Raw genomic sequence first — 26,352 nt, forward strand, 5'->3', positions numbered from 1 at the left:
TCAAGGCATGCATGCCCCACTTCACAACCACACCAAAATAGCTATTAATACTGTTTGTCACTTCACCAGAGGTGAGTGGGGTTTGATTTTCGGTTGCATCTTGTTGGTTGGGTTGAATTCATGATTCAAAGTCCTAAAGGGGAATTGATTCGTAGTATGTGCTTGAATGTGGAAGATGGAGGTATCTGTAACCTTTTCCCTTCCATGCCAGGTCCTTCCTACCCCTTCAACCAGGAGATGCCTGGCTCATACATAGAGAAGGTACCCTAATTCCTAATCCTTGCTACATCCAACCATTCCATTTAAAGTTGTTGTAGACGTTGTAGTTATAACTCAACCTTGTGGTGTTGCCGTGGTGTGTGTGTGTTGGAGGGCGGCATTGGCGAGAGAGTTCTATCGACCAATAAAGGCTGGACTCGATCGATGTTAACTCATCATGTGACCACATTAACAGGAAATGAACGAATGAATGATTGATTGACCTGTCCATTGTTATATTTATAACTCATGAGTTAATAAAGAGAGATAGGAAGAAAGACAGAAGTGGTGGACATATTGGTTGCATCAATATTATATTATTAAGTTGACATGGATGAATGGCGCCATTGGTCTTATCCTATTGGCGCTATAATGAATGGTTTGGTTGATGCGTTGTCATTGCCATTGACAATGACTGGCTCGTATTGTATCTGTTGAATAACATTGCGTCCAAGTAATGACTCGATGGAGGATGGAGCTGAGGTCTTGGTCGTGTTGAATCCAAATGTTGTCTCATTGGTGAATTGCTTGCATGTGAATGGTTGTCCTTGCCTAGCCATCACCTCCAGAATGTCATGACAACTGCCCGGTTGGAGAGGACCATCGATCTCGATGCGATATAATCGTTCGTTGTCTTGGTGGTCCTGAAGCGAGCTGGACTGCGAGCATGATGCCGCTAACTTTGTGTACGATCCATTCGACACAATCTGATTGAGTTTGAGTGTGCTGCTGGGGAATGGCTGGCGAGACAGCAGCGTAGGCGTGTCCTTGCACAGGATGAACTGTTGTGTGTCGTTGGCCGATAGTTCATCGGCCTCATAGTCGTCGTCATAGTTGGCGCTCTGGTCCTGCGCCTGTCTCTTCTTCTTGGGGGTGAATGGTAGCAGTGTGTTGGACGAGCGGGACAATGTTGTCTGGTTCATCGACGACTCGGCGAATATGTCCTTCTTGCCACCTCGTTCGCTGACTGCCACATGCAGCTTGTTGGACCATATCAGTCGCCTCTTGAAAAAGTCGCTCAACAACATAATCTGCTCCACGCCCTTGACCAACACAATGGTTGATGATCTTGGCGTTTGATAGTATGACGGGTCCAACTTCTTAATGTTGTCCGCGTTGTTGTTGTTGTTCATCGTCTTTTTCAACTTTGCCAACTCCTTTAGATCTCGTAGCAGACGTTCATTGTCCTCTATGCTCATGACTGTTGCTGGTTGTCCATCGCCAGTAGTAGTGCTACTATTGCTGTTGGTCTGTCGCTCATTCTTAAGGTATGGTGTGTCCCATTCGATGCCCTCGTCCATGAGTAGGTCTCTCATTTTCTTTGTCGATGGATTGATCTTGGCGATGGCGTTGCCATCCTCGTGAATGAACAGACATGACCATTCCTGATGTACCAAATAGAAGCTATTGATTGAGTTTGTCGTGAATGCTCCAACTAGTCCTGTAAAGCTTGTCTCCCTGTTGATTGAATGAGTTAGATGATGTCCTTGGACTCGGCCGGCCCATGCAAGCACCTACCATTCTTTCCATCGCTGCTCCACCCATTTGAGTTTGGTTGGACACTTGTAGACTGGCTCAGTGGCGACGTCCCACGGCATGGATGTGGCCGGTGCAATGTAGTGGATGAGTGATTGTAGGATGATCTCTCGGTCAGTCTGGGACACTTCACCATGTGGCTGTGTCTGCTTATGATTGTCGACAAGTTGCAGCTTTCGACATGTACGCTGTACAACTTGGAAGAAGAGTTCAGTGTCGTTGAGGAGGTCGCTACACCATTGGAAGTCCAGTGATGAGGAGGTGAGCACCAGCTGAGTCTTTAGACTCAGGTCAACTGGCACAGTGGTGCTGGACACACTATCGGGCAATTGATTGTACAACAGTTTGGACACGGCATTGCGATCAACATTGCCATTGGACTGTATATCATGAATGAGATGGTCGAGTAGTTGTTTCTCTCTGTCCTTGGCTTGTTGCGCAGTGGACTCGTTGTTGCGTACGGGTTCATTTGTCGACGAGGATGTGAGGATTAGAGGTGATGATGCCGAGAGGAATGAACGGCCGTCATTGCCACCCTTGACGTCCTCGAATAGATTGAGCAGGTTGGACGAGTGCTTGTTCAAAGGTTTGAGAGCGTGACTGTTGCTCCTGAGCTTGATGTTGAACGGTGACTCTGGTACAAAGATATTGTCAATCTGTGGTTTGAACGCCATCTTGGGTCCTTGTGACGCACTTGCATTGCTGGCCGCAGTCGTCTTCTTCTTGTTGGTCGATGATAAGAGTGATAGTCCAACAGTGGTGCTATAGTCATTCTTGAATGGTGATGTTGCAGACATTGTAGACTTTAGTGGCGTGAACTTCTTAAAGAATGATGACATGTCTTTCTTTGGCGTGGCCACACTTGCAGCTGCAGCAACAGCAGTATTGGCAATAGTAGTATTCGATGATGTTATTGTTGTTGCTGATGATGATGATACAGGTTGTACACTCTTGTTGTCTTCGTTGTCATTGTTGTGGCTTGTCTTGTGTCTCTTCAGTTTGCCTTGTGTCGATGCGGGGCTGATCGCGAGTCCAACTTGTTGAGCCATTGTTGTTGTTGTTGTTGTTGAGTTTGAAGTTGATTGAGTTGAAGATGCATCCAAAGCAGCAACAGCTGATGACTCTGTCTCATCAATAACAACTACACCCTTTCTCTTCTTCACTGCCATGGTCTTGTTATTATTATCACTATTCCTCTTCTTTGTCATCCATTCATTCATTGTTGAATGAGCGAGTCAAGAAGTCATGACTTCTTGGAACATTCAAATTTGAATGTTCGCGCCATTTTCAAAGGGGGGTTCCCTTCTGAAGATTCATTCATTCAAAGTCAATCAATCCACAACTAGTTGATACAGATATATACAATAACATAACAAATAATATCTAATCTTTATGATTGTAATCTAGCTAGATGGCCATGTAGTAGTCAAAACATCGACGATGCCAATGATGATAATGATGAAGTAGTTGTTGAAGAAGTTGATGATGTTGGCTTGGTCTTGGAATTGGTCTTGGAGTTGGAGTTGACTGTAGCAGGCATCTTTGGCATTACGACTATCTTACAATCCTCTTCAAACATATGGTTGGGGTCGCGAAGATGACAACCATTAAACTTGCATGTCATCGTCTCCATATCGAGACCGAGGTCACTCTCGATGGTCTCGCACAGACTGTCAAAGGTCGATCTGAATGGCACTTGGAATGTGTCCACGGCGTCCTGTGTCTCTACCGTGACCTTCACACTAGTTGGCAATGGTGGCCTGTTGTTGAGGAATGGCACGCCCACTGGCATGTGCGTGTTCAAGCCGATCACCGGTCTCTGTTGTTGGCCTTGATCTGGCTGCTGTTGATTCGGTCGAACACCTGCAAGTCCAGCTGGACCTGGACCTCCATAGTCCCTCCTCTCGTTGGCCATGTACGCATCGATCTCTTGCTGCATCTTGAACTTCTTGACACGCTTGGAGGCCTCCTCCTTTATCTTCAACAGCAGGCGGAAGCTGGTGCGATCCTTTCTAGAGACGCGATCCAAGGAGTTGTCGATGTAGCTGTCGACCAGGAAGATGTTGCCCTTCTCAGTGGGACACTGGGCCAGCGCAGTCTTGAGCTTCTCCAGACCCTCGGCAGTCTGTAAATCACACTTGGTAACGACCAGTATGGACTGCTGGCCATTCTGATTGGACTCCACCATCTTCTCCTTGATCAGTTTGAGTGCAGGCGATGTCTCGGGCTCAGAGAACACGGCTGGTGTCGTCACAATAATGCAGCAGTGGACCTTGTAGTTGGCGTTACTGTCGCCCATCGTCTCGCTTCCATTGGCAAAACGACCATCAAACTGGTGAGCCATGACACTGTAGTTGATACGCTCGCCATTGGCTAACAACATCATACCAGCCTTGTCTCCCATAATCCAGCGTAGCTTATCAATCATGTCTTTGTACAGTCTTGGTGCATCCTCTTCCTCTTGCAACAACTTATGGATTGGATAGTAGCTATAGGTTTTTGTGTTGGACTGGCCAGCCTCTTTGGATGTCTACATGTATTTGATGGAAATGGAGATGTTAACATAGTGATGGAGTGAGTGAATGAGTAAGTGATCACTGGATGTTGGATGATGGTGATGCGATACTTACTTGAATAAGATTTCTGATTTTGCCAATCGTAAACACATTGAAGAGAGTGTTCAGGAGTGTGGACTTGCCAATACCTTGAAGTCCTTCCAAGATGAAACAAATATCATATAGCGTGACAAGCTCTCCAGTGAACAGGGCAAGTGGTACCTCAATGGAGCCACTTACCTCAATCTTGGAGTTTGGCATCCTCACGATGAAGTTGACACACGCAGGTGGCAGGTCAAACTTCTTGGACTTGGCTTCCAAAGTCACATGAATAAGTTGCCACGTGGAATTGGAGTCTTCATCAAGGGTCCACAAGAACGGACTGTAGAAGGGGTTGTCCGAGAACTCAACCTGGGTACCCTTGAGCAAACGGCAACCGGTACATCTGATGTAGATCTTGAGATTGAGATCATCATGGACCTTTTGAATCTTGTCTTCCTCGAGGAACACCTTGGTAATAATTGGAACACCAGAACAAGTTGATCGGACATGGTCCAAGAGTTGGTCCAACTGGATATATTTCACGGCTTCAAGTGTTGTAGTCTTTGGTGCACTGACGGACTCGACGATCACTACATCAAGACCAGCTTGGACCAAGGCATACAAGGCTTTGTTATCATTGACATCGGTACCATCATAGGACTTGGTGATAAAGTATACGGTAATATCACTTGGGCTCAATCCCAACTTCTTGTACTTTTCAATCACACTCAAAGACACTGGACCAAGGTTGGATACACTTGCCGGAATATATTTAATGGCTTTAAATAATTGATATATTAATATTTGTAATTATTATAAATAGTTTTATCATTTATACTTACTTTTGAGACCCTTTTCAAAATTATCCAGGTTGAGGACACCTCCAGATGAACAGATATAAGCATTAGGTGATCCAGATGGATCAATTAGAGAAAGTTGGGATTTAATCTTCTCAACAGTCTCATTTCCACACTTCTCGGTAACATCACAAATAAAATAATTATTTCTATTTTTAAGATAGAGATTTACAGGTATTTGATTTACAATGTCATTTGGACATTGAATATTATTATTATTGTTATTGAACATTTTAAATATATATATATATTTATTTTAGATCGGATTATTATATATATTTAACTGAGATCATGATTATATAATAATGGATCGATAGTGAGGTCTTATTAATATAAATCTGGATGGAAGAATATAAACTAGAATTAGAAGTGAATTTAATAAATCTATACCAATACTACTTTGAGTTTGAAATTTCAATTTGTCTTATAACCAATCAACCAATGATTGGATGAACATTATTATTCATTTATAAAACTTGAGAACTAACTTTGATCCAATGATCATTAGACATCTAAGTTCCATATAAGATTGATGTAAATATATTTAATAGTTATTTCGTGATATATATATAAATATTATTATATTAATCAATAATGCTTTGGTTTAGAGGTAAAAAGGAAAGCCAACCAGATATGACCGAATTTTGGTTGAATCAAATATATCACCAAAATGTAGAGATCCTATCAATCCTTAATAAGAATAATAATAATAATAAACATGGAACAAATAATACTCCTTTGCAATTAGGACCCAATCAAGATATTGTATTTGATAGTGTAGCTAATGACAAAGTTGTCCCCCAAAACAACAACAACAATAATAATAATATCTTCAAAAGTGTTATTAAGTTATCAATCAATTCAATCAAAAAGAGTCATAAGAAATTAGTTAGAGTCTATCTGGTCAATGGAGAATCATCAACAGAGTGTGGTGATTGGATTGAGAAGGTAGCCGGGCATCTCAGTATAAAGTTGATTGAAGAAAGATTAGATGACAACCAAATGGAAATACGTGTTATCAACACAAACAATTCATCAGAAGAATACTCTGACTTCCAAAGGCTTCCCCCTGACCTAGAGGTAGTGTGTCTGTACATGCTCAAAGACCTAGGAAGTCGATTTGAATATCTCAACTACCAAGATAATCTTGAGAGACTATGTCGTGAACATCCCAAAGCCAAGGTACTAATGGCATTCTGGGTTCATGGAGAGATTCAAGGTATACCTGTTATTAATCATGACACTCCCCATGTCAGTGGAAGAATAGGATTCTCTCATTACGACACTGTCATTGACACTGACCTAACAAAGAATGCTTGTGAGACAATCTTGAACTGTCTTAGACAATTTTAGAATTATTAAATATAGTTATTGGAAATAAATATTACTTCCTGGAAGTGGGAGCTTCAATTGGTCAATTCATCTTATATAGCTTTAGGAAATTCAAACATTTATATAGGAGATGACATTATTCAAGCATTTGGAGGAGTTCGACCTAGAGACAGAGCTCCATTCACTCGTCCTCTCAATGTTCTAACTCAACAATGACAGGATACCCTAGAGTATATCCATCAATTGTTTATGATGTTGGAAGCCAGGAATTGAATGAACTTCATTCAAAGGCAAAGATACTTCTCAACAATTTAACTGATATTCAAATAGTTGTTATAATCAAGTTATGGAATCGTTACCCAACTGATCGAAATGGAGAACCTGGACATATTCCCTCAGTAGCCTTGGTGTACAATAGATCATTCAATCAAATATTACCAGAGATAATCATTTAATTTGGAACAGCACCAATCACAAATCAAACTATTGATACAATCAATCAATGGTATGAAAGTGAAAACAATAATCCAATAGTTGGTCATTTCATGTCTCAATCCCATCTCCCATGTACTTCTCCAAACATGGAACTATATGTTATCAAGAATCCAACTCATTTGGTATGATGGTGCAACCAACACCCTTGTGAACACTCCGACCAATATCGATTGACCTATTCTATTTGCTAGACAGGTGGACTTCAGGATATAGTCAAACAAATAATATTGAATAAATTTATTGGACAAACTATTTAGTTGGCTCCACTAGGCAGCTGATGGTCTCCTTACCATTTTGATCAAACAGTCCTCTTTGAAAGTCATCTCAGGAATGGTCAGTACTCTATTGTTTCTCTTAATGAAGTAGTCATTCATGTCGAGATTGAAAGTTTCACCAATCTTTGTTAGTACTTTTGCTAGGTTCATGGATGAGCTAATCTCCAACTCGGTTGTCTCGAGAGGCATCTCCACAGTCAACACCACTATGTGATCATTGGGTGGAGTTGGAGTAGGGGGAGATGGATCTGGCGATTTAATCTCCTCAGGTAGGTTAAATCTGTTGTTGATGTATCCCGCTGTTTGTTCAAGCAGAGTCTTCTTGTTCACTCTTTTGAGAGCCTCCTTCTTGATGTTGAGCAATAGTTTGAAGTACTGATGGTTCTTCTCAATGTCTGGGGTGGTGGTTCCATTGATGTAGTTGGTCAAGAAGTGGATATTGTTCTCGTCGGCTAGGAAACTCAACGCTCGGGCTTTCAGATCCTCCAGACCTCTTCCAGTTTGAAGGTCCATCTTTGTTACTACCAACAATGGTTGTTGACCATAGGGGGTGACTTGTTGTAGCTTATTGCGTACCATGCGATAGAGTTCATTTTCTTCCTCCCTGAATAATGACAATTCACATACATAGACTACAGTATCAATTGAATAGTTTTGATTGATATTGCCAGCTTTGGTAGATCCTTGTCCAAAACAACCATCCAACTCACTTCCCAAGTCATTATAGTTCTGTTTCTCACCTTTGTCGGTTATTCTGAAGCCAGGTTTATCCACCAATGTCACTCTGACCCTATTGATAATGTCCTCGTAGAGTAAGGGCATTCTTCCATTCTCCTCATTAGCCAGCTGCACGTGGATGGGAAAGAAGCCATAGGCCTTAGTGCAATGTTCTGTAAAGTCCTTGCTCGACTAGTAGGTGGATAAAGGGGGAAGTTAATAATACATTCTTAAATCAATCAATTAATCATTTATAATATTACTTACAACAAATGGATAAAGAATACCATTCATAGTGAATATGTTGAACAATCCATTCATCACTGTTGACTTTCCAGCGCCAGCTGGTCCATCAAGTTGAAAAAAGAAGGCTTTGTCTGTGAACTCTCCAGCAAAGAGGGCAACAGGAATCTCAAGTACTCCATATATGATTGATGAAATTGATGGAATCTGAATGGAGAAGTAGGTACGAGGTGGAGGCATCGTATCAGACAGTTGGCGAATGACTTGCAATCTAACAAAGACTGTGGTTTTGGTTTCACTGGGTCCAGGACTCTCTGTTGTGTAGGTGAAATCATTGTAGAATGAGTTGCCTGGGAAATGGATGACCGTACCCTCGGGCATTGGTCCACCTGCCATCATCTCCAACACCAACCTCAACTTAACATCTTGGTTTAACCTAATTACCTTGTTCTTTGCAAAAAAGAACTTGGGCTTTATAGGTATCGGTACTTGTTTGATAGAGGCAATGTTGGTTCTGAAGTTGTTCAAGTTGACGTACTTCACTTTGTCAATCCTGGTCGAAACAATATCGGGTAACTCTACTGCAAAGACCTCTATTCCTTGTTGGATTAGTTCCTCCACTAATATGGTAGACTCGTTATTACTTTTGTCAAAAGACCTGGTAATAATGTAGACCGAGATTGATTCTGGAGGAGTTTCCTTCAACTTCTTGATCTTCTCATTCAAAATCATCAATCCAAGACTGATGGTGCCTGGGCAATCCTCTGACTTTAGATCTAGAATTTAGTTACACATATGTTAGCCAAAGTCATGTGATGATTTCTCTATTATTATTATATATACAACCTTTGAGATCTTTAACAAAGTCTTTACAATAATGTGGTTGACCGCCACATGCTATTAGATTGACACAGAGAGAGGATGGGTTGATATGTGAGAGGGATGAGCGGATGGACTCAAGACCGCTATCACCTAAGGTTGTCACATCAACTAGAAAAAAATATATTCTATTATTAAAGTAATAATATGCTGGTAATTGATTAATGATATCATCCTCACGATTCTTGGCAGGTTTGGAGAGTTTAGAAGGATCCATATGTCCCATTAATAATATAAATATATTTGATAAAATGATTGATTGATTGATATCATTATGATGGATTAATACTCACCATGGTGAGTATTTATATAATTGTTTTCGAATCGGATAGTTAATTAGAAATTCAAGTTTAGACAATATTCATCCAAAACATTGTGCTCAAACTCCCAACTTAAACTCCCAAGTTTGGATTCCTATACAAACCCACAAACACACACTCACTTTTTGATCAACACTCACCAGTTCAAGTTTTGATACTTATTAACTTGAGTACACAAGTTTGATCAAAGACTTAATAATATTCCTATTCAACTTATTCTACAATAAAGTCCATCTGAGTGGTTAAATCAAAAAAATCCTTTATATTTTCTTTATATTTATATTTATGATTATACCTAGAACATATAGATCAGAATCAATAGTTAGATACTTACAATTATCATCAAATATAAATTCACTTATAATTCTTATAGATTTAAATATATTAAGATCAATTATGGTTTCATTAGTATTTCCCATTACTATTAAGGATTTAAAAGATTTTATTTATAAATTACTTAACTTTGGAAACAAATCAAAAGATCAAGGGATCTTAGTGGATTCAAATACAAATGGTTCTATTAATGAGGAAAAGAACAAAGTTAAGAATATTATAATACTATCTCCAACTATAACTGATGATACAACCTCAGAAGAACCCCAATTTCAACTTCAAACTGGTGCCGTAAGGTGTAATATTGAGAAGAATGTACTATCCTTTCAATTGACGCATGGTTCATCTTTGGAGACTAAAGACCTTTCGGGGAAGACTCAGGAAACTTGTGAGCAAGATGCTCAAAATGAATCAATTGACACCGACCAACTATCCAAAAAAGACAAGGATTTAGTGACAGAGACTGTTATAGTGCCAAAGGATATCAAGATACTTTCCATTTACTTGATTGATGGTGAGAGAATAAGTGATAGCAAGATGAACATGGTGATGTCATTCTTGGAGCAATGGTTCCAAACTCAAATATCAATCATCAATAATCAACTATCATTGGATTGGAATTATACTCTACAGGTGAAAGTTGTCAACACAAAGAACAAGAGAGACTATGAATGTGACTACAATATTCAACCAGAAGAGCATCCCAGTGTCTGCTTGTATATATTAGAGGTTGATACACGTATAGAATTGGATAAACATGGACCTGTTCTTAGAAAACTGCGAGAGACCTACCCATTGGCAAAGATCCTCTTGTCATGCTTGGTCTATGGAGAGATACAAGGTGCACCAACCATTTGTCACAATCTTGATGGTCTAATTGGCATGTCCTACTATCCTGGCGAGATACTTGATACCACCCTTACTAGATCAGCTTTAACTTCCATATTACAACACCTTACACTAAACAAATAAATCATATACTTGTCATGATTGTTCAAAAAATATTAAATTATTTATTAATATTTATCTAGACTTGATTAAATATTGAATTAGATTAAATTAATATTAATAATTGATAATAATTTATTAATTAATAATGGAATATTGATTTATTATTATTAGAGACTGGCAGTACCTTCTGCATCTGGTGCAATGACAGGCTTTGTTAGTTTCTTGGCAACGGTGATCCTACAACTTTGATCAAAGGTGTGATTGTCATCCCAAAGTAGTTCACGATCATGTTTGATTACATAGTCGTTGATCTCAATTCCAAATCTACTCGAGATGATATCTTTGATCTGCTTGAGTGTTGTAGTGCTGGTAACTGTGATGTCCTCCTCATCAGTGGCCATCAACACTGTTATGGTGACTTTGTCTCCGACTGGTGCCTGGCTGACCGACGGGACATTAACAGCCTGTACCGGCTCTGGCATGTGGACGGCCAGTGGTGGAGCGTAGCTGCGTGTGCTGGTCGTCGAGGTGGTGGTGTTTGATGTCGTACAAGTTGGCCTCTCCTGCAGTGTCTTGTTTGTGTTCTTCTTGATCGTGTTATTGGTGACTCTGTTGCGGGCCACCTCTTTGATTTTGTGTAGGAGCAGGAACAGGCTGTGGTCCTTGTCAATGTCGCGATATGGAGTGTTGTCCGTGTAGTTGTTGATGTAGAACACGTTGTACTTGTGTGCGGCGCAGTCTGCCACGCCTCGCTTGAGCTCCTCCAATCCACGTGCAGTCTGGAGGTCACCCTTGGTCACAACCAAGATTGATTGTTGGCCATACTTGGTCGGCTCACACAGCTTGTCTTTGATGGCCTTGAGCTCCTGGGACTCGACCTCCTCCCTCTTGAACGACGTGATGGTGGCCACAAACACGCAGGCATCCACGGCAAACATTGGATTGGGGTCTTGCTTCTGGGAGTCATCGGCCACGTTTGTTCCATCGTAGCAACAACCCTTCATCTGTGAGCCCATGTCAATGTAGTTGTCACGGCCTCCATTCATTTTGAAACTGATTCCAGCCTTATCCACCATTACAACATTGAGATTCTTGATGATATCCATTATCAATCTTGGCTTATACTCCTCTGCTTCCAAATAATCTCGAATGGATATATAATTATAACATAATGTACAATGTTGTGAGCTGTCCTTGGAGGTCTAGATGATCAGTGTGTGAGTTAGCCTATGAGTAGGGATCATTCCATGATCATAATAGATACTTACAACAATATGATGTACAATCCTGCCCATTGTGAAGATGTTGTAGATTCCATTGAGAAGGGTTGATTTGCCAACACCATAGATGCCATCGAGCAGGAAGAAGATGCCATAGTCATTCATGAACTCCTTGGTGAACAGGGCCACGGGTATCTCAATGAAGCCCTTGATCACATTGTTGCTGTTGGGCATGTGAACTGTGAAGAAGGTTCGAGGTGGTGGCATGGCAAAGTCATATCTCCTGATCACACGAAGGTGCACGTTGACCATGGTCACGGTCTCGCCTTCCTTGGGTGGCGGCGTAGTGAATTTGAATCGGCGGTAGAAGAAGTTGTCGGGGAATTCGATCACGGTGTCGGCGGGCAGTGGGCCATCATCACACTCAATCAACATCTTGAGACGGACGTCATCGTTGATCATTTGGATCTTGTCCTCGGCAGGGAACACTCGGATGCACAGTGGGTTGGTGGAGGGCTTGATTGATTCAATGCGCAGGCGGAATGCATCCACTGTGATGTAGTTGACATTGGGTACATTTGGTATTGTGGCGGCCTTTGGGGTGTCGGTCAACTCAACGGCAATCACCTCCACACCCAGTTGGACAATGGTCTGGATGGCATTTGCAGTATCAATACAGACCTGGTCGGTGGTCGTCGCGATGGGGTTGTCCAAGGACTTGGTAATAATGAAGACCGTATTAGTGTCCGACCTCAAGTCCATCCTTCTATGTTTGTCAATGAACAAATTGATGGCCAGGCTCATGTTGCCAGGTGCAGGGGACATCCTCATCTCTTATTAATATGATTGATTATTGAGTTAGTATGATTGATTGAACGATTGATTGAGTGATTGGGTAGGCACATACCTTGGACTGATTGTTCAAAGTTGGCGGCATACTCGGCACTCTGGCCACTTTGGATGAGATGTGATTGCATGGCGGCAGAGTTGATAATACGTAGGTGGTCACGAACTACCTCAATGCTTGGTTCGGGCATTGTAGTATCCAAAAGGAACCAGTAATGTTTCTCATTTGAATGTTGGACAACTTTGAATTGATTAATAATATCATTATCATAATTATATTCCATTGTTGTTGGAGTTGGAGTTGATATATGCATAATTATTATATATATAAATGTGTGATTGATGATGGTGATGGAAATGGATATCCTCTTGACTGGTATTTATAATTTCCAACCAAGTGAATTTGAATGTGTAATTGAATGTGTGATCAAACTTGATCATCCAAGTTATATGTACAATTCCTAGATAGTGGTAGATATGTTAGCAACTTGGCATTAACAACATTGCAATTGAGATCCATCACATTATCCAATCACGTGATACAAAGAATGATTCCGACTTGACAAACCAAGTTATCCAGTTTCCAACTCACCCACACACTCAATCAATCACTCACTCTTGATCATGTGGATAGACACACATGTGCAATGTCAACCTAAAGGTGGATAGTAATGATGGTCATGGTCAATATATGTATGATTGATCAATCATTATAAAGATATATATTTATAATATACTTACATTATGACACTTGGAAAGTCTCATAATAATAACAACAATAATCAGAATGGCAAGTACTCCAATCAACAACATGTAGTAGTGTCCAAGCCATTGTTTGAATGTGGTTGCCATGCCATCGTTGTGGAGCACTCTCAGAGGATTGCCATGCTTGAGGATGCTCTCCTAAAGATGCAGGATGAGTTGAAGTCTTTGAAGGAGTTGTCCAAGACACAGACCTCATTTCAATACTTCAAGTCGGCAGCATCTTCAATATTCTCCTCTTCGACGTCCAACAACAATCCATCATCTTTAAAGTCGTCGACCACTACCATGACATCGACATCGACCACGACATTGACAGAGTTGGTCGCGCCTCATCCTCCACGACCAAAGAAGAGGCTGGTCAATGTATACCTCATCGACGGTGATCCGATCGACAGCAACATGATGGAGACGACCCGAGAGTACTTGAGCACATCATTGAATAACTTGGTCAACTCGACTGACTCCTCCGACTCCATGTCCAACATGCTCGGTGACCAAGTTGGTGGTGATGGCACGCATCAACCAATGCTTAAGGTGCGTGTGATCAACACCAAGGAAGCTGCATCGAGTGGCTACAATGACTTTGCGCCCGAGGAGAGACAGGGCGTCTGTTTGTTCATGGTCAAGGTGGACACTCGCATCGAGTTGGAGAGGTATCGCGCTACTCTACAACATCTACGTACAAAGGAGTATCCCAATGGCAAGATCCTATTCATGGTGCTAGTGTATGGTGAGCTACAACCTGTTCCATCCATCAATCTTAAAGGCACTACATGTATCGATGGTCTAATAGGATTCTCCTACTATCCCGGTGAGATCCTCAACACAGACCTAAGCAAGACTTCACTAACTAGTATACATCGTCATCTTATAAGTACTGTATCAAATACATAAAGTATATACATATACTATTCATTCATTGGACATCGCGACCCTTTGTTTGTTTGTGTGTATCTCTTCGCGTTTGTTTCTTGAACTTTTGAAATGTGGTCTCATAGTCGCGCTCAAACACTTTGAAGAATGAGCTCATTCTTGTTCATTCATTCATGTCAATCTTGTAGTTATACATACATCTACATTCAATATATACATATACATACGTATACTACTACAAGACAGGACAGTACAGGATAGGACAGGATAGGATAATATAATATGGCCAGCAGTTCAACAAATGCTGGTGACTCACAGAATGATGTCAAGGATACACTGGACACAATGACAAACGATGATATCATTGCACAGTTCTATCGAAAGATCCTTGCATGGGATGTCTCTAATCTGAAGCCAACTGTATGTATGATTGATCGATCATTCAAACACTAACTCAATCACCGACTCATTCAATCATTCAATCAATCAATCAATCAAACAATCAGGACAAGAACCTTAAAGATGTAAAGGTTGCATTTGAAGGAAGAAGAGATTATATAGATACATTTGAACCATTGTTGTTGGAAGAGTGTAGAGCACAGTTGGAGAGAGCGATTGATGAGGGCGAGAAACAGGATATAGAGGCGGAGCCTGTGTACAGCCGAGTACGTTATATATCAGAGAATGAAGACTTCTTGGACGTTGGATTGGTGATGGAGAAGGAAGCCCAGATGTACTTCTTCCACGAGAACGATCTGATGATGGTGTCCTTACATCATCCAATGATCCTGTTTGGCGCAGACGAGAACGAGGAGGTCACCGACGACGAAGAGACCTCGCCCAATTTGCACGCGAATGGCGCGTCAACCGCCGCTGGCGAGGACCCCGAGAAGGTGTTCACGCTGGACAGCAAAAAGAAGAAGAAGGCGATCCCGCCATCAAAGGTGCCCGTCACCGAGGAGAACAGATATCTGCATCTCGTGGGCACGGTCGAGCAGTTTGAGATGGGTGGCATCAAGGTCAGATTCTGCATCAAGAACATCACAGGCGATCGTGGACGTCAAATGAACCTTCTCCTCCGTTACGAGATGGACTGGTGGACCACCAAACTCTGCAACTGCTCAACACTTCAGCGTGAGTACCTTGCACTCTATCTCACAGCCAAGACACCATTCATGAAGACATTGCTCTTGTCAGAGGAAGAGGTATGTTTGTTTGTGTTCATCAATCGATCAATCACTCACTCGATCACTGACTCGATCACTCAATCACTCAACATGTTTAGATTGGACAACCAATGAAGATCCCTCCTGCATTGAAGGAGAAGTTCGAGACGAACTATAACTCATCACAGTTTGGCGCATTGACATCAGCGTTGGATGGATCAAACATTACATTGATCCAGGGTCCACCAGGTACGGGTAAGACTCACGTCATTGTTGGTTTGATCAGTGTCCTGCTGCACAGTGTGGAGATACCCAAACAAGAAGCAGAGGCAGCACATCAAGAGGTCGACAACAGAGAGTTATATAGATTCGAGAAGGATGATCTTTGGAAAATGTATGTTACATGATCCATGCGAGGCGAGGCGAAGCGATCACAATAGTCGACTAACATACATCCACATTAATGTAGCGCACAGCCATGGACACGTCCTACATTCACTCATGCAAGAGACGACTTTACAGCGATTGTTGGATCGTTTGAAGAGACAGAGGAGAAGAGGAAGAGGGACTTGTGGAGGAAGTTGAGAGAGACTGGAACGACAAAGAATGTTGAGCGAAAGAGAAGGATCTTGCTATGTGCACCAAGTAATGGTGCCGTGGACGAGATTGTCACGCGTCTCATCAGAGACGGCATATTGAATCACGAGGGCAAGGCTTACAAACCAAGCATTGTTCGTGTTGGACCTGGTTCACATCGCGATGTCGAGGAAGTCACATTGGAACATATGGTACGATGCCGTCAGCAGTTGATGAACTCCAACACGGCGATCCCATCGTCGTCTGCGTCGACGGCCATGGCCACCACATCGTCCAAGTCCAACACGGACACAAACAGCATCAGAACAGTGATCCTGGAGGAGGCCGAGATCGTGGCCACCACGCTCTCATTCTCTGGCTCGACGCTGCTGACTAAGATGAGCGGCTTTGACATTGTGATCATTGATGAGGCGGCGCAGGCCGTCGAGACATCCACACTGGTGCCCATGCAGCACAAGTGCAAGAAGATCGTGCTGGTCGGCGATCCCAAGCAGCTGCCCGCCACTATCATCTCCCCACTGGCTATCAAGCAGAAGTTTGATCAATCATTGTTCCAGCGTCTGCAGGAACGCAAGCAGCCACACATGCTCACCACTCAATATCGTATGCACTCGACCATCCGTACATTCCCCTCGCGACACTTTTACAACGACCTGCTCGAGGACGGTCCCAATATCCCAGCGCGCGCCACCAACTACCACGCCAACCCATTCTTTGGCCCATTCACATTCTTTGACTTGCAGTTCTCGGTCGAGACCAAGCCCGGCGGCGGCTCAGTCTTCAACGAGGACGAGTGCAGGATGGCATACTATCTCTACCAGCTCCTGCTCAAGACCTACCCGGATGAGGTGTTCAATGGCAGGATCGGCATCATCTCGCCATATCGTCAGCAGGTGCTATCGATGCGAGAGTACTTCAAGAACTATCCCGACATTAGTGTGGACACTGTCGACGGTTTCCAGGGACGAGAGCGTGAGATCATCATCTTCTCGTGTTGCAGGGCACCTGCTGAGAAGGGTGCTGGCATTGGTTTCCTTGCCGATGTAAGACGTATGAATGTGGCCCTTACCAGACCTCGATCATCGCTCCTAGTCATTGGCAATTCCCGAGCACTATGCGTCAACTCTGACTGGTATGAGCTACTCAAACATGCTCAAGATACCAATACATGTAAGTTCACAAGCAGTCCAACAAACCATCATCATCGTCATCCCACTGACCAACCCTATCAATCAATCAATATTAGTGATCCCAATTGATAACAAGGACCTGGACACCGTTGTAAAGACGTTCACATCAGCAGAGATGTTTGGAGAGATGTCTGCAAAGGGACAGGAGGTTGTGTTGAGCAAACCATTGATAGGAGAGGATTTGGAGATTCAAAAGAAGAAGGATGCAAAGTTGAAGAGAGATCAAAGAAAGAACTCGAAGCGAAACAGAGGCGGCAAGAAGGCCAAGCCTGTCGAACAGCCACCACAAACACAACCAAAGAAGAAGGCCAGGTCGGCAGCGAGCAAAGGTGATTCAACTGTTGACGCGCCAAGCTAGTCGTCCAACATTGATAGATAATAATTAATAATTAATAATTAAAGGATACCTTTGGACAACGAACTTTGAAGGGAAGGGAAGGGAGATGGGATGTCGACCACCATCCTTGTTTATTGGGCTGTCCTGGAATCCAGTTGAATACAATTGTTGTTGTGGTCTCGTGATGTGGCACATACTGGCAATATGTTGCACAATGTCTCCATGATATCGCCAAATACATCACGACTGCTTCCATTGCCACAGTTGCCAGGATGTTGTTGCTGAGACATTGATGGATGTTGCTGCTGACCGGTGGTCAGTCGATTGAAGAAGCTGGGTATTGGACCCTGTGTGAATGACACTCCCTTGATGCTAGGGGAATGTTGTTGTTGACTGTCCTTGCATAACAGTGATGATATCCTCTGATTGAACAGCAGGCTGTTGCTCAATGATTGATGTACAACCTTGCAGCTGGACGAGAAGAACAGCGATATCTGCGAGTTGTAGTAGGGTGAGCCGTTTGGCTCTGCTATACTCGGCGGCAGAACCGGATGCTGACGCCCCAACATTGGCGACGACGTCGTCGGGTTTGGATTGTAGTAGGTGTTGGAGGCTGCCGACACCATGAGCGATGAGTAGCCAGACGCCGACGACGAGGGCGGTGACGTAGACTGAAGGGTGTGTGGGGGCAATGTCGAAGGGAGCATCAGCATGCTCAGCGTGCCCATGAACACCAGGAGGATGAAGTAGCTCGACCTGGAAAAGTCCGAGTTGGAGTATATTGGCGGCAGGTTCTTCAGCGCGCCCTTCCTTTGCAGTTTGACCACGCAGTAGTGCAGCTGCGAGGGCGAGAGGTTGTAGACGCGCTGGCAGATCGTACAGTACCACTTGTTGCACTTGGCAATCCATTCGCACAGACACTTGACGTGGACATGTTGTTGTGTACCTTTGCAGGCACAAGGTCGTACCAATCTACATCCAATATCCTTCTTCTTTCTCTTTGATTGATGTAATGGTCTTAACTCAGTATATGATAGTCCAAGCTGTTGTTGCTGGTGTTGATGTTGGTGGTCTTGATGTGTTGATCCACAAGTCGTTGTAGCCGTTGGATTGTTGATTGATTGTTTCAAACAATCTATATCTGTGCAGTCTTGTTGTGGTATTCGGACCTCCAACTCCTCCAAACAAAATCTACATTCGATTAACATATTTATACAAGTATGATATTGTTGGACTGGAAAACTTCCAATTGGAAGATATAAATAAATAGAATATATATATATAAATAAATAAATAGAGTGTTGTATCTGAATATATATTACTACTATATTATGTTCTGTTCTGTTCTAATGAGTACCTGTCATATGTGTAGAGTCTATCTGTATATACTTTGTAATATTGTTTAACTTATAAGTAGTATGTAGTTGTAAGGAAGTAGGGAAGGATTTGAATGAATGACTGAATGAGTGAATGTAAGAGCAAGTGAGACAGAGAGAGAAGAGTGGACCACGAGAACAAGGCCAAAGAGTCAGATATTGTTCATTTAAAGGTAGTGTTGTGTGTGTTGTGGTGTTGTTTGTGTGTTGTGTTTGTGTGTTGTGTTGTGTGTGGATGACGGTTGTGTAGATCTATCTGAATGTGAGTGCCATTGTAGGTTGTGGTGGATTGACAGAAGAGTGGACCACTTTGAAGTGACAATCTATGTGTGTTGAATGTGTGGGTGGGTGTGGTCCGACAACAACGACAATTGCGCACTTTCCTTAAAGAGGTCATTACTATGATAGTGTCTGTTGAATGCATTCATTCAATCTCATATCCATCCACATCCATCCATCCATCGGTCGACACACCTTGAGCAACCATCGGCAACCTTGGCCTTCTGAATATCCATGGTCTGGATAAGGTCAAGGCCTGATAGCACACAAGCAGTAATATATTTGATGCTCCATTGGTGTCTCGGTCAAAGAACGTCAAACACAGTGGACACAGTGCTTGCTTCCAATCCCAATGGTAGTGGCGGTCATCTCGCAACATACATCTCGACTAATCATCCACTCGACTCTTCTCGGTACTGTACACACAGAGATGTCCTCTGCAGTCGAATGGTTCTGGTTGATGCTTGTGATGATCATGTGGTTGTTGAGATTCATCGCCGACCTGAACAACCTCTGTGCGCGAAATACCGTTATCAATGATTGGTGTACTTGATACAGAGGATTGTTCATGGTGCTTGGCGAGAGTCTCATCTAGGCTCTTGAGGTTCATTATCTTGTCCTTGATGTTGCCAGTAAAGGGTGGTCATTCAGTTCATCATCAAATTTGTTGGGTTTACATTACTAATTAAGGAGATTATCCTAGGAGACTTCGCAGAAGTGTTAAATACGCCAGTACTTCCAAATGGGCATCGTCTCGCTGCTGCCTGCTAGAGCTAGAGGAAGAATGAGTAGTCCATCCGTTGGATCGATGGAAATTGCCTCGCCTTGATGTAGTCACGGCCAAGCACGTCGCATTCCAGCGATTGGATGTGATCGTTTGCCTTGATGGCAGCAATACACCGATGCTTCCCGCCCTCCTTCCAATTCATATCTCCAGGGCCAGTGAGTTTGAAGTGATCGATTGAATTGTCGTTGGAGAGTGCGGCCAGGATGACATCCTCCACATCGTACTCGTAAAGGATGTGAATAGAGAACGAAGTGTCTGCGTGGCCCTGAGCAGACTCTGCAACGCAGAGAGAGAGGTGAATGTCTGTGTGATGGGTCTCGAAAGAAGCAGAGTGCGAATGGATGACCGATGGCCCAGCTCCTTTGAAAGAGTTGCTCGGTGGCCAGAGGAAGGCGGTCCAGATGGAGATATGTCAGGCTGGGATTATCCACGATCACGGCAAACATCGATTGCAGTTTGTAGAAGCCCTTGGGCAGCAGTGTATCATCGGGGTCGGTTCCATGGACCAACTGCACACGTAGGGATAGTGCCAGCTTGGCGAGATGTGGCGACGTCGCCAGAGCACTACACATCTCCCAGTATTGAGGCTCGCGCGCCTGGTCCTCCTGCTGCTCGTCAAAGGCCAGTTTGACAACGATTGACTTGATGTTGATGGCGCCTCTGACAATGTTGGCGAGCAGCGCTGGAGACACGGCATGATCGCCAAGGTCCACTTCTTGCAGGAATGCGCCAATGCTCGCAATGTCCGGCAGCAGACCGGGTAAATGGTGTCGCATGTATTCTTCGAATGGGCTCTCGTGGTGCTCGATCAATGTGATTGAGACCTGTGATGCAGATTGGCAGGCATTCTGTGCATATGACGGGATGGCTGCGCAGCAACTCGGAAGGACGAGATGGGTGTGGCCATACAGAGATGAGCCGTCCAATTGCCGACGGCCATTGTGATGTGTCGGTGTCGGTATCTGCTGCCAATTCCACTCCTCCAAGATCGAGTATTGCGATGCCCAGTCAAAGAATGCGGTGAGTGTCGCCATGGGTGGGGAGCTGAGCTGTTTGATGTAGCGACTGGCAGACTCAATGCAGGGGTAGAGGGCGTAGACATCGACGCGTGCGACGTTGGGGAAGAGACCGAGGAGTGTCGGGATGTCGCTGTGTTCCTGTCTGAGCACAAGTGAGATGCGATTGGTATAGGATGGCTGGAATAGTGAGTACAGATTGTGCGGCACAGAGGCGCGCACCAGGGATGACGGGATGGCGAAACGAGGCCGAAAGCTCCACATCGTGTGATAGATGTGATGCATCTGGAATGGTTGGGAGAGGTAGAGAGTGCACTCTGGGGCACCGCTGCCGTGTGGCGACACTGATATCGAGACGTGATTGCTGAAGAGTCGCGATAGGCGTGTAAACCATCTCCATGATACTAGTGAGAGGCGGAGCATTGCATGAAACAGAGCTGTTTGCGAGTCCACTATCAACTGCAAGTGACTGTCGAAGAACTGATTATGCACATCTGCCCTTGCGAAATCATAGAGCGCACATTCAAACTCGACCAACTGGTGCGAGAAGAACGGACGCAGGAGGCTCTCCACGACCAACTCTTGCAAGTCCATTATCTATCTCTATCTCTATCTCTATCTCCTTGTGTTGTGTGCAAATTGAAACTTAGAGTCGTCGGAGCCTAAGTTTGGTGCGAGATGTATAGAAGAGATAATACGATCTTATGTATCTCACACAAAACCTCCACCCAAGATGTCTATTATTCGATCGACAAGTTCATCAACCAACAACCAACAATAATGATGATTCTAGGTGATGTTCTTGAATCAATTTAAATCCAAAAATGGGAATCATATCACCATCCATCTGTTTGTTGGGCTGCTGGGTCACTTTGTTCATCAATCAAAGTGGTGAGTGAATGGGTGATGTTGTATCTGTTCGTTCTATAATCCTATCCTATCTTCTATTATTATTATTCGTTGTACAAGAAAATGAGTATCAAGTGATTATCTCTTTTGTTTGGTTTTGAGTGATTTCTCAAACAACCAATGTTCCTACAAAACTCTTGGAATCAGTCTGACTGTTATCCATCCACATATCACATCAAGTATGATACAGAACAATAGCAAAAGCAACAATAAACTATCTTGATAAATTTAAACGAAGAGTCTTTCATGGGTGAGCGATTGAACAAACCAAAAAGTGTGTGAATCACTTTTTTGTGCAACATTGGTTGATTTCATCACAGATCACCAAAACCCCCTAATTTAGCACCCTATCTATCTATCTCACTCATTGATGATGGTTCCAACTCATTCGACATCTCTATCCTACCAATCATCATCATCAAACTCACTCACCTACTTGTTATTGACAAACATAGACACATAACACACATAACGACTACTCATCAATCAATCAATCAATCAATCAATCAATCAATCAATCAAACACAATAGTTTGACAGGCCTCAAATTCATTGTCATTCAATTCAGAGTTTATTAGGTATGGTTCTGTTTTGTTACTCTTTGTTTGTGTGTTTGTTTGTTATCCCTTTCTCTCTCTCTTTTATTATTAATAATCGATTGATATATATAACTTGTACAATCCAACCTTTTATTCAGTTCAAACAACAACCGAATCGAATCTAGTGTAATCTTAAAATTATTATTTATATATTCTATGTTCTTTAATTATTAAGCCAGCTCAGACTCGTGCATCCATCCCATCCAACCATTCGAAATCACATTCCAGATCTCGCAGTCATTCGTGTTTTGTTTTCATTTCAACAACACAACAACTCCAACTTATTCGTCATCTCCCACATCACATCAAGACCAGAGAGAGACCCAATAATTGATTTGATTTGAAAAAGTCAATTCATTCCATTCACTATCCAATCTTCCATCAAATCAAATACACAGTTGTACTATCACTTCCATCAAATTTCTAGAACATCATCATATCTGTACTACCAACAACAACATTCACCTTGTAATAGTATTAACAACACACATAGTATCTATCTATCTATCTATCCAACTACCTTTCTGATATCAGCACACACAATCGATCCATCCACCACCCTTCCGAGCCATCGTACATCCCAAGTCCAACCGAGCAGACTATCTTTCACCTTGATCATCAAGCAGCAGCAGCAGTTTAAAAGATCAATCAACTCAAACTAATACCGTTCAAACCTATCAGCCATTCAATCAGTCAATCAATCAACAAAGCTGGCGCACTCACAACAAACACATTAACAACTCGAGTCAACGAAGGACAGACAGACAGCAGTCTGAGTGAAGCTCATTATTTATACATATATACACTATGAACTCAAGTTCAGGATCATTGTCAACTGGTGGCATGTCGTCCACAACAACAGCCACAACAACCACGACAACATTTCAAACAAACAATATACCTTCATTCCTTTCAATACCCGCACCTTTGTTTGAACGACAACAACTACTACAACAACAACAACAACAGCAACAACAACATATAGTTCAACAACAACAACAAATAGTTTCAATACTTGACTGTATAACACTGTCAGAGATCATTGGAAGACTTCTGAGTGACTTCAAGTCGATTGCATTGCTGGCCGACAATGAGTTCTCTGAGCTCAACAACACCTACCTGTTTATAAAGTCATCATTGGTGCTCTACAAGTCTTACACGTCCGACTCGTTCCCAAGCGAAGGCGCGTCGCCCACACCTGGCCAGCACCTGATGATCACGAGCAAACGAGTCTGCTACCAAATGAACGTTCAGCGCATACACACACTGCTCAGCCAACTGCGAGGCTCACTCACTGAACTCAAGAGCACGCCAAAGGAGGGCCAGACCACACTGATCACAACCATCCTCAAGACAGACTCATTGTTGAAGCAATCAGTTGATCAACTATTGGCAATGTTCACAATCAACAATGATCAAGTCATTGTTTGTGGCAACATCAGCAACAACAACAACAACACTGGCAATGGCAATGGCTGCGACTATGACCCACTGCTACTACTTCCACAAGATGCTGCAGAGATGTGGAAGAAGAAGTTTGGCGAAAATGTAAGTTGTCATTGTTGATCTAAAATCCCGCATCAATCAATCAATCTAATTGTGTCGATCGAACTCCAACTCTAGGTACTACTAGTCCCTTGGCCCATATTCTTTGATAGGACTCAATCATATATCAATGTTAGAGCTCTCAAGTATGAGGACAACTTCAAACATATTATCGACTTCACACAGGATGGCTATGTCAGTCCTTTCAAGCTATCCACCTTTCTGAAATGGTTCGGTCCACTATCAAGATCATTCAACAATGTTGTAGATACAATCGATGCCAAGTATGTCCTTCGCCATGCTGCCTCCACTCGCTCATTATACTAACAACAACAACTTCTAAACAGGATAATGAGTGGATTCATCTCTGGAGTAGAGGCATCAAGATTCCTCGAGAGAAAGTCGGCTGGACATTATATCATTCGCTTCAGTAAAACTTACCCGGGCGCATTCGCCGTTACATTTGTGGAGCAGTCGAGCAACATCCGACATTGCTTGCTCTACCCTGTTGCCACTGGACTGACATTGCTTCAGCCCCCTGACATCTTCCCAAATCTCACTGGATTCGTTCTCAACTTCTCGTCCAAACTGAAGCATGCTGTTGGTCCCGTCGACCCAATGATGTTCCCACCCTCGGACAACATCAACCCCAGCGCCTCCTCACTGCTAGTCTCTCCAATCTCTGACAAACATAGAAGAAACAACAGTAGCAACAGTAGTAACAGCAGTAGTGGTGATCGGGTACCAATCATAAGCGTCCAACCACAACAAGGACAACAACCACAACAACAACAACAAGGACAGTCAGACCTGGAATACAATGAGTCAGTGGTCACAACACCATCGGGCTCGCCAAATGTCAACTTCTTGAATGAGGTGTTCCTGTCGAGATCACCTGTGCGACCACAGGACGCAACAAACACTGCCTCCACAACAGGTGGCACCACCGAAAAGAAGAAGAAGAACCGTCGTAGATCAAAGGACGTCGTGGAGAACAACCTGACCGACAAGGATCTGTGCGTCGTTTGCATGGACAAGCATATCAACACCGTGTTTCTTGAGTGTGGCCATCTCAGTTGCTGCTCACGATGCTCCGAGAAGCTTAAGAACTGTCCACTATGTCGCAAGTCCATCACCAGAGTTGTCACCATCTTCAGGGTGACATCATAGTCGCACATCCCTCTATCTTCTTCCTCGTCGCCTTATCCATGTAGTAGCAGTCAGTCATTGTTTGTTCTTTTGTTGGACATTGTGGCCACTCCCTTTGTACAACCAATACAATATATTTATATTTATATATACTTAACTTATATAATTGCCTGATTGTTCCAGTTCACCTCTTTGATGACCAAATCTGGAAATATATATATTTAATTGGCATCATCACAGGTCACAAGTAATCAACAACCTTGGTACTCATTTAATTAATAATCAAAGAGAGAGAATACACTAATGGGCTCAACTTTATCACTATCTTCCTATCGACCGTATCAAGATGATGGATCATTCTCCAACAATATGTTCTATCCCACTACCATTAGTGACCAGTCTAGAGCTGGTGATGTCTATCTCCTCCGCATCAATGTCAACAAACATGTTTCAAAACAACAATCACAGAGTATTGAACACCTACATTACTCTTTGATCATAGATGTTGCAGGAGAATCAGATCAAAATGTTCCAAGAGGTCAAATTCTCAATTTGAGTGCTGTCAATGTTCAAGATAAGACAGTCCAATTCACAACTGGACATCTCTCTTCGATTATCAAATCTCCATCTGACTATATTCCACTTGGAAAGATTACAAACAACCTCAATTATCATCCTCGTCAATGGGCTTACCAACTAAGCGACGATGTTCAAGATTACTGGTATCCAGAGTTCGTTGCTTCCAAGGGTTCGACCTGGAGCCACCAATCCAATTGTCAACAATTCGCTCGTTTCCTGGTTACCAAGTTAAAGTTGGTATGGCCTCCAGACATACCTGTTGCAGGTGATGGCAACCAAATTGAGCCCATCATCGTTGACCCAGCCACCATCTGATCAATCAATCAA

The 26,352-nt window shown here is 43.0% G+C and overlaps 10 protein-coding genes across 10 annotated transcripts; 4 read left to right on the top strand and 6 right to left on the bottom strand.

The window, feature by feature from the left end:
• Positions 1 to 611: 611 nt before the first annotated feature.
• On the bottom strand, positions 612 to 3,002 carry SAMD00019534_070080 (hypothetical protein; the record flags this gene model as incomplete). Its single annotated transcript, XM_012897415.1, has 2 exons — positions 612 to 1,716; positions 1,777 to 3,002. The coding sequence occupies 2 exons, from the start codon at positions 3,000 to 3,002 to the stop codon at positions 612 to 614; spliced, it is 2,331 nt and encodes a 776-aa protein (XP_012752869.1).
• Positions 3,003 to 3,220: 218 nt separating this feature from the next.
• Positions 3,221 to 5,480, bottom strand: SAMD00019534_070090 (hypothetical protein; the record flags this gene model as incomplete). The annotated part of the gene is made up of 4 exons (XM_012897416.1): positions 3,221 to 4,324; positions 4,425 to 5,170; positions 5,234 to 5,366; positions 5,436 to 5,480. 4 exons carry the CDS (start codon positions 5,478 to 5,480, stop codon positions 3,221 to 3,223), a joined length of 2,028 nt encoding a protein of 675 aa, XP_012752870.1.
• A 1,861-nt stretch (positions 5,481 to 7,341) lies between these two features.
• Positions 7,342 to 8,706, bottom strand: SAMD00019534_070100 (hypothetical protein; the record flags this gene model as incomplete). The annotated part of the gene is made up of 3 exons (XM_012897417.1): positions 7,342 to 7,982; positions 8,061 to 8,259; positions 8,335 to 8,706. 3 exons carry the CDS (start codon positions 8,704 to 8,706, stop codon positions 7,342 to 7,344), a joined length of 1,212 nt encoding a protein of 403 aa, XP_012752871.1.
• A 2,254-nt stretch (positions 8,707 to 10,960) lies between these two features.
• On the bottom strand, positions 10,961 to 13,050 carry SAMD00019534_070110 (hypothetical protein; the record flags this gene model as incomplete). Its single annotated transcript, XM_012897418.1, has 3 exons — positions 10,961 to 11,995; positions 12,062 to 12,846; positions 12,921 to 13,050. The coding sequence occupies 3 exons, from the start codon at positions 13,048 to 13,050 to the stop codon at positions 10,961 to 10,963; spliced, it is 1,950 nt and encodes a 649-aa protein (XP_012752872.1).
• A 553-nt stretch (positions 13,051 to 13,603) lies between these two features.
• SAMD00019534_070120 (hypothetical protein) lies at positions 13,604 to 14,518 on the top strand (the record flags this gene model as incomplete). Its single annotated transcript, XM_012897419.1, has 1 exon — positions 13,604 to 14,518. The coding sequence occupies one exon, from the start codon at positions 13,604 to 13,606 to the stop codon at positions 14,516 to 14,518; it is 915 nt and encodes a 304-aa protein (XP_012752873.1).
• A 261-nt stretch (positions 14,519 to 14,779) lies between these two features.
• SAMD00019534_070130 (hypothetical protein) lies at positions 14,780 to 17,808 on the top strand (the record flags this gene model as incomplete). Its single annotated transcript, XM_012897420.1, has 5 exons — positions 14,780 to 14,917; positions 15,004 to 15,702; positions 15,783 to 16,057; positions 16,133 to 17,430; positions 17,507 to 17,808. 5 exons carry the CDS (start codon positions 14,780 to 14,782, stop codon positions 17,806 to 17,808), a joined length of 2,712 nt encoding a protein of 903 aa, XP_012752874.1.
• Positions 17,809 to 17,918: 110 nt separating this feature from the next.
• On the bottom strand, positions 17,919 to 18,995 carry SAMD00019534_070140 (hypothetical protein; the record flags this gene model as incomplete). Its single annotated transcript, XM_012897421.1, has 1 exon — positions 17,919 to 18,995. One exon carries the CDS (start codon positions 18,993 to 18,995, stop codon positions 17,919 to 17,921), a length of 1,077 nt encoding a protein of 358 aa, XP_012752875.1.
• A 1,220-nt stretch (positions 18,996 to 20,215) lies between these two features.
• Positions 20,216 to 21,839, bottom strand: SAMD00019534_070150 (hypothetical protein; the record flags this gene model as incomplete). The annotated part of the gene is made up of 2 exons (XM_012897422.1): positions 20,216 to 20,603; positions 20,674 to 21,839. The coding sequence occupies 2 exons, from the start codon at positions 21,837 to 21,839 to the stop codon at positions 20,216 to 20,218; spliced, it is 1,554 nt and encodes a 517-aa protein (XP_012752876.1).
• A 1,720-nt stretch (positions 21,840 to 23,559) lies between these two features.
• On the top strand, positions 23,560 to 25,467 carry SAMD00019534_070160 (hypothetical protein; the record flags this gene model as incomplete). The annotated part of the gene is made up of 3 exons (XM_012897423.1): positions 23,560 to 24,300; positions 24,376 to 24,581; positions 24,645 to 25,467. The coding sequence occupies 3 exons, from the start codon at positions 23,560 to 23,562 to the stop codon at positions 25,465 to 25,467; spliced, it is 1,770 nt and encodes a 589-aa protein (XP_012752877.1).
• Positions 25,468 to 25,884: 417 nt separating this feature from the next.
• Positions 25,885 to 26,331, top strand: SAMD00019534_070170 (hypothetical protein; the record flags this gene model as incomplete). The annotated part of the gene is made up of 1 exon (XM_012897424.1): positions 25,885 to 26,331. A coding segment is annotated over one exon (447 nt), but the record flags the coding sequence as incomplete, so codon positions are not given.
• Positions 26,332 to 26,352: the final 21 nt, after the last annotated feature.

Source organism: Acytostelium subglobosum (assembly GCF_000787575.1).
Source record: "Acytostelium subglobosum LB1 DNA, scaffold: scaffold14, whole genome shotgun sequence".
Taxonomy (NCBI): Eukaryota; Evosea; class Eumycetozoa; order Acytosteliales; family Acytosteliaceae; genus Acytostelium; species Acytostelium subglobosum.